The 12,404-nt window shown below is 43.3% G+C and overlaps 1 protein-coding gene across 1 annotated transcript in view; it reads left to right on the top strand.

Annotated features, from left to right (window-relative positions):
- The window catches only part of SMG1 (SMG1 nonsense mediated mRNA decay associated PI3K related kinase), a 302,694-nt gene that overhangs the window by 284,348 nt on the left and 5,942 nt on the right, over positions 1 to 12,404 (top strand). Inside the window, exons 58-59 of the mRNA XM_068125825.2 lie at positions 4,035 to 4,234; positions 6,178 to 6,272. Of these exons, the coding sequence (XP_067981926.2) occupies positions 4,035 to 4,234; positions 6,178 to 6,272 (295 nt within the window). The remainder of the gene's footprint in view (positions 1 to 4,034; positions 4,235 to 6,177; positions 6,273 to 12,404) is intronic.

Genomic DNA, 12,404 nt, shown 5'->3' with positions numbered 1-12,404 from the left:
AGCCGTTTGAGGTAAGGGAGGGGATGGAGGAGGGAGACAGGTTTGAGAGTTCAGTCTTGAGAGTAGAGAGATTGTGCTTCCTGGCACTCCTGAGGGTAGACACACACTTGTTCCGAGCTTTGTGAAAGGAATGGAGATTGCCTTCTAAGATACGAAGGCAAGTTATTTCAGGGCAACTGCCTCATCACAAGATTCAGTGTACCATGGATGGGAGGAAGGGTATGACAACTGAAGACGAGATGGGATACATCTGTGCATGAGAGAGAGAGAGAGGGAGGGAGAGAGAGGGAGGGAGAGAGAGGGAGAGAGAGAGCAGTTTACTTTGGAAGAATTCCCAGGATGAGTTGATGTCAGAGGCGGTAGAGATGGGAGACCAGTCCAGATGATTGATGGCTGTTTGAAGACCGTGCCAGTTGTCCTGAGTGAAATGCCAGACTCATCGACGCTGAGGAGGCTCTCTGAGAATGGCCAGAAAGATATCCACTTCAACAAGCAAATGATCAGATGAACCGATTGGAGCAGAAGAAGAGCAGCAGTCATTTGCAGGAGAGTTTGCCATAACCAAGTCTAGAAGAGAAGATAAGATGCTCCGTTGACTGAGATCCGGGTCAGGAAATTGACAGATTGTGTCAGTCCCAGTTGGTTGCATAAGCCCTTTGCTGAGGTGCCATGGCTGGTGAGAGAGGTACCCACACCCAGCCAGCTGGCATGATGACAGTTGAAGTCACCACATATAAGGAAGAGAGAGTTGAGATGAGTGGATAAGACTTGGTCCATATTCAGACAGCGAGATGTAGATGGAGTCATCACTGTTTGGTGGACGGTACAACACACATATGAACAAAAGGTGGGAGCGAAGGGGAAGCCGTAGCCAGAGGTACTCGTTGGGGTGAGGTGTAGAGAGGGCAGTGCAAGGAGAGCGAGGAAGAGAGTTTTTGATAAAGATAGCAACCCCGCCACCAGGAGGAGGCTCAGGTCCATCATACTGGAGGAGGGAGTAACCAGGAAGAGATATTAAGGAATCAGAGACATCTTGGAGCACAGTTTCTGTTAAGCAGATTAAGTCTGGTTTGTCAGAAGCAACCTGCATGGGGAGATCAATCAGGTTTGAGCGAAGGCCCTGGATGTTTGAGGTCCATACCGTCAATCGGGAGGGGGAGCATCGGGTGCAGGACAGGGGAGGGGAGGGGTGTGGTAATATGAGTCGTGAGAGAGGTGTTGTAAAGTCAGAGATACAACATTGTCCCAAGAGTAGGTTTAATCGTAATCTTTCTCAACAGCATCTCGAGAGAAAGCCAATAATCATTGTATTAATATTACTTCAGGTGAATACAGGTGCATACAGGTGGTATCTCGATAAGCGAGCAAATCGTGTACATTGCAGAATCATTACCATTCTACGGAAGCCCAGAGGTGCTATAGAGTTACATAGCGATGATGGATGAAGAACTCCTCTCTGCGCTGAAAGGCAGTCTCTTTTATAGGAGCCGCGGAGGTGTCGCGTAGCGGCAATGAGGAGAATAACATCAGTGTCGTAACTTGGATGACAATTTCATCACAAGGGGAAGTTAGGGAGAGCTGTTGATGGTGTGTCAGATATTGCAAAAGAGCTAGGAGAAAGGGAAGGATGAGGAGACAAAGTAGAAGGTTAGAGGAGGTGGAGGTATGAGATGGAAGGGAGAGGAAGTGGGGAGGAAGCAGCTTTGAGGAGGAGGAGGAGGAGGAGGAGAGGGGAGAATTGGAGAAAGATGGTAGGGTGAAGATTCGAAGGGGAGGGGTGGGGTGTGGAGTTTTGAAGGGGGATGGGTGAGGAGGGAGATTTTAAGCGGAGGGGTGAAGAGGGAGATTTTATGGGAAGGGGTGAGGAGGGAGATTTTAAGGGGAGGGGTGAGGGTAGAAATTTGAAGAGGAGGAGATTTGAAGGGGAGGAGTGAGGGGGAGATTTGAATGGAGGAGTGAGGGGAGATTTGAATGGAGGAGTGAGGGGAGATTTGAAGTCGAGGAGTGAGGGGAGATTTGAAGTCGAGGAGTGAGGGGAGATTTGAAGTCGAGGAGTGAGGGGAGATTTGAAGTCGAGGAGTGAGGGGAGATTTGAAGTCGAGGAGTGAGGGGAGATTTGAAGTCGAGGAGTGAGGGGATATTTGAAGGGGAGGAGTGAGGGGGGAGATTTGAAGGGGAAGGGTGAGGGGGGAGAATTGAAGGAGTAGGGTGAGGGGGGGAGAATTGAGGGTGAGGGGTGAGGGGGGGAGAATTGAAGGTGAGGGGGGAGAATTGAAGGTGAGGGGGGAGAATTGAAGGGGGGAGGTGTGAGGGGGGAGAATTGAAGGGGAAGTGTGAGGGTGGGGGAGAGAATTGAAGGGGAGGTGTGAGGGGGATAGAATTGAAGGGGAGTGGTGAGGGGGGAGTTTAGAAAGTGGATGATTAATGACAAACGAACATTTATTACAAACTGGGTGTATTGTGATTTTCAAGTCAGAGATATGTTTGAAAACGTTAGAGGGGTGGAATGAAGGTGAGTTTCAGAATATAGAAAGGAAGAACTGTAAAAGATTGAATTTTTTTTTTTAATGGAATTATTTGATGAGGAAATTGAAAAAAGCCTTTTACGTAAGAAGAAAAACAGCATGTTTTCATGTACCACTGAATAAAACACTGCAGGGGAAAGTTTAAACGTATTTAACAATAATATTTAAACAAAACCGTGAAAAACAATCTGGGAAAAGTCCCTGGAGTGAGGGTGTGGATCTGAGAAAGGAGGAAAAAGGGTTGAATGGGTATGGTGGAAACTAGAATTGGAAAGGTGGGTATCGGCTGGAGGGGTAGAAGAAAAAGGAGATAAAGGGGGCAGGGCGAAACAACACGCACGTGGTCGTGGGTGGTGAGAGCGAGGAGAGAAGGTGAAATTTTTTTTGTATTTAAAACGTTAGACAAAGAGTAGGATGTTTGGGGGAGGTTGGGGGAGAAAGGAAAATCAAAGAAAAAAGCAATACAGCGAAGGAAAGAACTTAAGTTTACAAAATACCGACGGGGGGGGAGGGAAGCCTCAAGGGACCAGGCCGCGCACGCCGTGCGAACAAAACCCAACTAATTACACACAAGTTTGCACGAATGCAAGCTTTCCTGACATCAGCTTTCCTGATAAACTGGGTGTACAGCAAATCAGCGTGTTTTCCCATAAGAATAGTTTTATCAACAGGAGGGCGTGTTCCTGAAGGATGGCAAAAAACGGGATTTTTTTTTTCTCAAAATATGAGTTTCAAGCATATATTTGTGCTTATTAATGAATAAATAATGGTCGTAATGATTAATAAAAGTGTATAAAGTAAAACAAAAATGAACAAGTGTGGCTTTGCCCACTCTCAAAGCATTTCAAATGTTCAGTTTAACGTGAAAGGAAAAAGCTTCGTTTCATTTTTTTGGGCTTCGACGTTTCAAACCTTTAAACACAAATGAAATGGCAATGAAAAGTGTTGTCACCTCGGCGAGCGAACTGTAACTGACTTAATCGAGGTGTTCTCAACACGCTGGACTATATGCTGACTTGGTAAGTGTCGTCATGAGTCACCACGACGTCTATTATACATTTTGGCTACGTTTTGTTGGACCGAATGTCCGAAGTGGGTTGAGAGTAGGTGTCCTCTCCCACACTTAACCCCAGAGACTGAAATGTTTTACTCCGTAAAACCTGCTCGTGCACTCCACAAGTAGTACCACCAGTTTTCAACTCTTTCTGTTCAGCAGTTAAGGAATGCATAAAAGTCAAACAAACAAACAAACAGACACTTCTCCAATTATTTATACAGTGTGTCTTGACAATCATAATTTGTGTGATTTGCTGATCTACAGCATATAGTGAAAGTCTGGTGTATGACCACCTGATGCTTTGTTTCATTTCCTTTATTCACAGGAGTTGCACCAGTTTTAAATTGGTCCCTAACTACCCCTCTGCCTTCCCATAATGGACCCTAATTACAAATAAGCATAATCTCTCTGACTTGCACTGATGTGTTAAACATGACTATGATGTTTGACAGGATGAAGGTGCAGGTGAGAATGTTCTTGTGGAAGGAAGGGTACGTGATTGGTTAGCCCAGCACCGTGACTGGCAGGAATCCACACAAGATGTCCTGCATAGAATTATCAAGGCCATCGAGAAGCCATGTGGTCATGATCAAACTGCCATGCTCCAAGCTGCAGCTTCATTCCTGCAAAAGTTGAGCCCATTGACAAGCAGGTACTTTTGTTCTTCTTTTGCTATAATCACTGTTTGGGAAACGGCTTTGATTTTGGGAGTTGTTCTGTTTTTATGCATTACCTTGTACACATATTACATGTTGGACGAGGACATTAAAATGTCTATGTGGTTATACATAAATTAGGATATTAGAAGACGATGGACAAATCAAAACAGTGGATTGGATTTCAACCTGGGATTCACATCATTAAGCTTTGATGCTCAATAGGGAATGTCAAACAGGCCATCCCTGAATTAGGAATTTTCTAATTTAAATGTGTTATTGGCATATAGTCAGGTTCCATTTGTCCAGATTTTAATGTTCGTTCCGATTTTGTGGAGATTTGAAACCATTTACATTTTTGAAAAGTTTGAGAGGTTCTGAATTTGGAAACCAATGTTTCCATTTGATTTTAAGTTTTACGGCGAAGCCCGTAGGGCAAGTCTGAAACATTGTTTATGTCCGTCTGGTGTATTTCTATGTATGTATGAATATGAATGAATGATCGTTTTAAGGCCATTTTTCCCCGCTAAAGCGGGGGATGGCCTTGTGGGCCCCATGACCTCATGGTTCCCTTTTTGAGGCAATGTTTGTATGGCCGGATGCACTTCCTGACGCCAACCCTTCGTCGCCTCTTACGATGCGCAGGGATACCGTGTACCTATTCTAAATCTGGGTACACACTGGGATCATTCATCCCAGCAAGCTGGTACTCATACATATGACTATGTATGTATGTGTGTGTCCTGTCGCCGGCATTTTTCAGGTTTATTTCCTTTAAAATTCGTTTTCTCTGCAACCGTTGGTCCGATTGACACAATTTTCACCATAGGAGCACCTCCTCCTATATAATTTTTTAAATGATCATTATGATGTCATAGGCCACGTGGTACAGGCACATTCTTGGAAAAACCGATAGACTTTGCACCTCTATGTCTCAGAAACCGCTCCATGGAAAAAATTGAGAGGTGGCTTATTGTAAAGTACTCCCCATGGATAATAAGTTATGTTCATGATGATGTCATAGGTGCCTTCGTTATGACATCATAAATCGACAAGTCGAACACTCAGTATGAAATCAGTATGAAATTTCCTGAGCGTGATCTATGGATAAATTGGTTGAGAATTTTTTTTGGGATGTCATTGGTCACGTGGTTCGGCAGCCATATTTTTACGGCATAGCCCATAGGTCAATGCTGTCTGGCACAGCGTTTGTCTGTCTGTCCGCGTCCGGTGTGTGCATGTCCCTCATAAACGTCCACCAATCAGAGCTAAGGATCGGTGTCCTGTCAGGGGGACGGCAGATCCTCCACTCAGCAGATCCAAGCTATGCCATTGTTCGATCTGTTATTTATTATTATTTTTTTTCAAATCGCTTTTTTTTTTTTTCAAAGTAAATCAAATTGTAAATCAAAAATTTTTCAAATAAAAAAATGGAAAAATTTATTTTTGGAGGCAGAGACTCTCAAACTTTTCAAAAATGTAAACGTTTGCAAATGTCATCAAAATCGGAACAAAATTACCTCTGGAACCTGTCTAACAGATTCATTTTCAACTCCTTTTCTGGAAACTGACTTTTGTTTCAAAAAATTGCCACAAGCAAATTTCAACAAACAGGGCAGCACCAAAATGTGGTCAAAACAGCAGATTGCTGCTTTTGCCAGGAATATCAAAATTTGGCCAAAAAGTAAGTGAAGCTCGATTTGTAAGCAGGGTTGTGCTGATTTTAAAAAGATAAAGGGCAAGAAATGTACCTCTAGCTGTGCTAGCACATTATGCTTTCGAAAATTACCTGGGAACAAACTTTGTGTTGTTACTTTAAATGGCAAAGTAAACCATTTAGTTTGGCAACATTGGTGCGTGTTGTTTGTTTTAATGTTTGAGACAAATTTCAGAACGTTTATGTGTACTTGATGATACCAATACATTATTTCTTGCACAGTGTTTGCGATGACCTCATTGGCTTTGCAACTCCACTTGTCACGGATAAAAGTGCCGAGAGTTCCAGCCCACCAGCGGTGTCAGCTTCAGCAGCAGGTATTTGATCATTTTGCATTGTTTCAAGAGTCTATTTATTACCTCCTTTTGATAAGTTATACTGCAAAACCCTGACATTCGTGGGTGGAGGATACATTCCTAGAAAATGCCGAATGCCAGGGCAATGTTTCAATGGGAAATGGGATATAGGTTTCTGGCGGTTCGTGATTCATAAGGGCAAATTTAAAATTTTATGAACATGAATGCACATCATTAGTTTCATTAAAAATGCTTACAAAAATAAAAAATATGGTCAACCTTTCCAAAAGGTTAGCTCTCTTTTGCCACGAGTATTATGTTACTTGATCAAAACCGAACGATTTGTTTCGCTTCAATCTTGCATGATTCCCAAAGTGTGTCTTGATCTTGGAAATAGTCACCTTTTCAACCGCTCAGAGTCCAAGTCTGAAGGAAGGCACGGCACTCCACATTATCTTACAAAGATAGAGGTTGAGTTTAAATTAGGTTTGGGCGATTCTTAAAATTCTAGAATCGATTCCGATTCCAAACTGCTGTCTTCATTCCGATTCTTCATCAAATTCTAATCAATTCGTCTTTGTTACGCACCCAACCTGCTCTACTAGCTTTGTTAAAATCTGTCTGGAACTTTTTGAAATATCCTACACATAGACAAACAGAAAAAGGGGTAAAAACATAACCTCCATCCATCTTTGGTGATGGAGGCAATAAAGATAAATAACTTAAATGTAAAATTTGTCATGAGTAATTTAAATCAGTTGCGGAGGGGAGGGGGGGTTACTCTGGGTATTGCCAACATGTATGCAAGATTTCGTGAGATTGGGTCGACATGCTAAGTCGCCTCTTCAACCCCTCCCTCCTCATAGTGGTGTGGGGGTTCCTTGCACCCATGATCTGACCATGGGTTCGACTAACACTTATGCAAAATCTGGTGTAGATCCGCTCTGCCCTTTTCTTTTTGTATAATTTTCATACCTACAAAGTACAAACAAACAGAGAATTGGCTTATTTAATATAGTAGGATAACTTTTGGAGGAATATTAGCTTGCCAGGAGTGACTGTGAACCTGAATCGGTGCTCGTGGATCGTTGTTGCCGGTGATAGCAACTGATCTCAGTCACGTTTAGCACAACTTTCCATTCCACAACCACGAGCTTCCCTTGAATGGAATGACTTCAGATGCATATGCATCACAGAGGTACTCGACATGCAAGACAAATTATTACTGCAAAGCATGCATCAAACTTATTTCTGATTCAAAATCTCGCTTGGTTTTTCCAGATTTTTTTTTTAAATCCAAAGTAGCTCCAGACCATGCTCGATGATGTACCAGCTTTTGAAGCAGATTTTTTGTTTCTGAGGAGATCCTCCATGTCCATGCCTACTTCCTAGTTTTGCCGCACAGAGAAAAAGCTAGTAAGCTCTGAAACACAAAAATGCTCCTGGAAAGAAAATAAGAAGTAAAAGTTGCTTCAAATTAATCCAAACCTCCTGGAAAATTGTATTTTTTTCCCAATTTGATTAAAAAACATAATGCCTCCGGCGACTTTGTCGGCAGAGGCATAAAAATTGAACCCCGTTTACCTGGGCGGTATGTATATAAGACAAAAGACAGATCCTCGATTGCCTTTTTTGCTGTTAAGCAAAACTTTTTATCATTTGCTGTTAAGAAATATGCCATGATATCTTTGCTGATTAAGAAATTAAATTGATATATGTGGGGAAATTACATGCCCAGACCAGGAATCGTACCCAGGTCCTCTGGAAAACCGTACAAGTGCTCGGCCATCTGGGCGGCCCTGACTGAGCATGCAATTTTCCCACACATATGATTGCCACTCTCTTTCCGTCAATGCTTCCGAGGCACTCACTACCAACCATCGGAGCACCAACGGCCTGTACACGAGAGGGTCTTCCTCCAATGGGGGGGACAAATCCATGTCCTCTATTATAAACACCACTGGAGGCGTAGTGAAGCAATTTGAGTAATGAACAAGATTAAATAATTAAATTGATATATGTGGGAAAATTTCATGCCCAGACCAGGAATTGAACCCTGGTCCTCTGGAAAACCGTACCATTGCTCTGCCATCTGGGCGACCGTGACTGAGCATGAAATTTTCCCACAGTTTGGTCACCCAGATAGCTTAGATGGCAGACCACTGGTACGGTTTTCCAGAGGACCAAACAAACAAAACCCACACACAAGCCAGCACATCCGCAAACAAAACCAACACACACAAAACCAACACACAAACAAAAACAACACACAAACAAAACCAACACACACAAACAAAACCAACACACAAACAAAACCAACGCAGACGGAAGCCAAACCAAATAAACGCAGACGGAAGCCAAACCAAATAAACGCAGACGGAAACCAAACCAAATAAACGCAGATGGAAACCAAACCAAATAAACGCAGACGGAAACCAAACCAAATAAACACAGACGGAAACCAAACCAAATAAACGCAGACGGAAACCAAACGAAATAAACGCGGACGGAAACCAAACGAAATAAACGGAGACGGAAACCAAACCAAATAAACGGAGACGGAAACCAAACCAAATAAACGCAGATGGAAACCAAACCAAATCAGCGCAGACGGAAACCAAACCAAATAAACGCAGACGGAAACCAAACCAAATAAACGCGGACGGAAACCAAACCAAATAAACGGAGACGGAATCCAAACCAAATCAACGCAGACGGAATCCAAACCAAATCAATGCAGACGGAAACCAAACCAAACAGACGGAAACCAAACCAAATAAACGCGGACGGAAACCAAACCAAATAAACGGAGACGGAATCCAAACCAAATCAACGCAGATGGAATCCAAACCAAACCGACGCAGACGGAAACCAAACCAAACCGACGCAGACGGAAACCAAGCCAAACCGACGCAGACGGAAACCCTAACGAAACTGACGCAGATGGAAACCCTAACGAAACTGACGCAGACGGAAACCCTAACCAAACTGACGCAGACGGAAACCCTAACCCTAACCAAACTGACGCAGGCCGGAAACCAAACCAAACCGACGCAGACGGAAACAAAACAAAACCGACGCAGACAGAAACCAAACAAAATCGACGCAGACAGAAACCAAACCAAATCAACGCAGGCGGAAACCAAACCAAACCAAACCAAACCAAACCAACGCAGACGGAAACCAAACCAAACAAAATCGACGGAGACCAAATCAAATCAACGCAGACGGAGACCAAACCAAATCAACGCAGACGGAGACCAAACCAAATCAATGCAGACGGAGACCAAACCAAATCAACGCAGACGGAGACCAAACCAAACCAAACCAAACCAAACCAATGCAGACGGAAACCAAACCAAACCAAACCAACGCAGACGGAGAACAAACCAAACCAAACCAACGCAGACGGAGACCAAACCAAATCAATGCAGATGGAGACGGAAACCAAACCAAATGAACTCAGACGAAAACGGAAACCAAACCAAATCAACGCAGACGAAGACGGAAACCAAACCAAATCAACGCAGACGAAGACGGAAACCAAACCAAATCAACGCAGACGGAAACCAATCCAAATCAACCCAATGCAGATGCAAACAAACAGTCCTACAAACAAACAAACAAGAAATATGTCGTGCATAGCACGATACTTGCGAAATCCATAAAATAAGTTGTTGACATACGATGATCTCAAAAATAATTGGTGGTTGAAATCAGTGACTTGGTATGCAAGTCCTCTTCAAATTTCAAGTTAATCGGATAAAAATTGAGGATTTTAGAAATTTGGCCTATGTTGACCTCAAAAATACTTGGTGGTCGAATTCAGTGACCAGATGTGCAAATCCTCTTAAAATTGCAAGTCAATCGGATGAAAATTGAGTATTTTAGAAATTTGGCTTATGTTGACCTTTGGCCTGTGTTGTCCTATTGACCTTTTGACTTCAAAAACAATAGGCTTCTTGCTTATGACCAACTCTACCATTTGGTGAAGTTTCATGAAGGTCGTTTGAAAATTGTGACCTGTAGGCGACTGACATACAGACAAACAGACAGAATAATCCGCAAGACCAACCAATATACTTGAAAAAGCTTTGATTTTCGCAAGTAATAAGAAAGACATTGTGCAGAGCACAATACTTGTGAAATCCCTAAAACAAATTTGACATTAACAATAAATGCTGGTTGAATTCAGAGACAAATTTGCAATTATGTTCAAATTTCAAGTCATTGGAGCATGGAATGAAGGTATTGGAAAGGGTGTTGGAGAGGAGGATAAGGAAGAAAGTGAAGATTGACGAAGTGCAGTTTGGATTTATGCCAGGAAGAGGAACGACAGACACGCTTTTTAATGTGAGGCAGTTGCAGGAGAAGTACATGGAGAAGAGGAAGAAGTTGTTTCTTGGGTTTGTTGATCTGGAGAAAGCATCCGATAGGGTTCCACGTGAAGTCGTGACATGGGCATTGAGGAAGTTAGGAGTGGAGGAATGGTTGATCAGAGTAGTGATGGCAATGTACAAAAGAGCGTGCACAGCTGTAAGGACGAAGGACGGGAACAGTGGTGAGTTTGAGGTGAAGGTGGGAGTGCATCAGGGGGTCGGTACCAAGTCCACTACTATTTGTAGCTGTGATGGAGGTGCTGGCTCGGAACGTAAAGGAGGGTTTACTGTGGGAGTTGTTGAATGCAGATGATCTGGTGTTGATTGCAGAAAGTATGGATGGACTGAAGGAGAAGATGAACAAGTGGAAGGAATGTATGGAGACAAAAGGTCTGAAGGTGAACATCGGAAAAACGAAGGTGATGGCAAGTGGTAAAGCATGTGGAGGTGGAAAGAACTGGGAAGTGGCCGTGTGCTGTGTGCAGGAAGGGTGTCGGAGTGAATTCCATTCAATGTACAATGTGCGCTGAGTGGGTTCATCAAAAATGTTGTAGTTTGAGAGGGTCATTAACCAGTGTGGCAGCTACATTCAAGTGTAAGGTGTGCACAGAGGGAGCTGCATATGGAGGAAATGTTGAGTTGGATCTTGGAGAGACAGCGTGAAGCTGGAAGGTGTGAAAACATTTTGTTACCTCGGAGACGTGCTGAATGGAGAAGGTGGATCAGACTCGGCAACGGTTGCTGGAGTGAGATGTGCATGGAAGAAGTTTCGGGAACTGAGTGGCGTGCTGATGAGGAGGGGAGTGTCGTTGAAGCTGAAGGGAAAGGTGTATGCTGCATGTGTGAGAAGTGTTATGATTTATGGGAGTGAGACATGGGTAATGAACGTAGAGCAGCAACGAAGTCTGGAAAGGGTGGAAATGCGAATGGTTCGGTGGATGTGTGGAGTATCGTTGAGAGAGAGGAAGACAAATGATGAATTGCGAAAGATGATGGGAATAGAGCCTGTGATGGATGCTGTGAAGAGAAACAGTTTGAGATGGTTTGGTCATGTGTTGAGGAAGGATGAAAGTGACTGGTTGAGAAGAGTGATGTTAATGAATGTAGAAGGAAGTAGAGGATGGGGAAGACCGAGAAAGACTTGGCTAAAGATGTTCGAAGAAGAAATGCGGGCAAGGGGGTTAACAAGGGGAAATGCAGAAAATAGGGCAAAATGGAGAAGATTGTCATGGGGACCGCAAGGCTAACCCCCTCTCTTGCAGGGAAAATGGCCTTAAAATGCCTGTTGTTGTTGTTGTTGTTGTTGTGCAAATTTCACGGCAATCAGATGAAAAGTGAGGATTTTAGAAATTTGGCTCGACCTTTTTTTGCCCTCAAAATCAATGGGCTTCTTCCTAATGACCAACCCTAACATTTAGTGAAGTTTCATGACGTTCAGTTTAAAATGGCTTGTAGGGGATTGACAGGCAAACAGATGGACGGAGAGATTGACAGAATAACTGCATTTTAGCAATTTGTGATATGACCAGTCGTGTTGTGAAATTTCACAATGCCATCGTACTTGGATCGGGAGCTACATGAAATTAGAATTGTGTAAAGTACAGTCGTACCCCGTTTTACGCCATTTCGACCTCCGTCAAATCAGACTTTACGCCACTCTTCTAGAGTAAATTTCAGTTCAGCGAACGTCATTATGTGCGACTTTACGTCACTCCTACATCATCATCTCCTTTATCTCGAAGGACGAGAAGACCATGCCAGGCTACAAAGTCGC

Source organism: Myxine glutinosa, chromosome 10 (assembly GCF_964187855.1).
Source record: "Myxine glutinosa chromosome 10, kmMyxGlut1.1, whole genome shotgun sequence".
In the NCBI taxonomy this organism is placed as follows: domain Eukaryota; kingdom Metazoa; phylum Chordata; class Myxini; order Myxiniformes; family Myxinidae; genus Myxine; species Myxine glutinosa.
The sequence above is the reverse complement of the archived record's forward strand: the minus strand, read 5'-3'. Positions and strand labels throughout refer to the sequence as shown.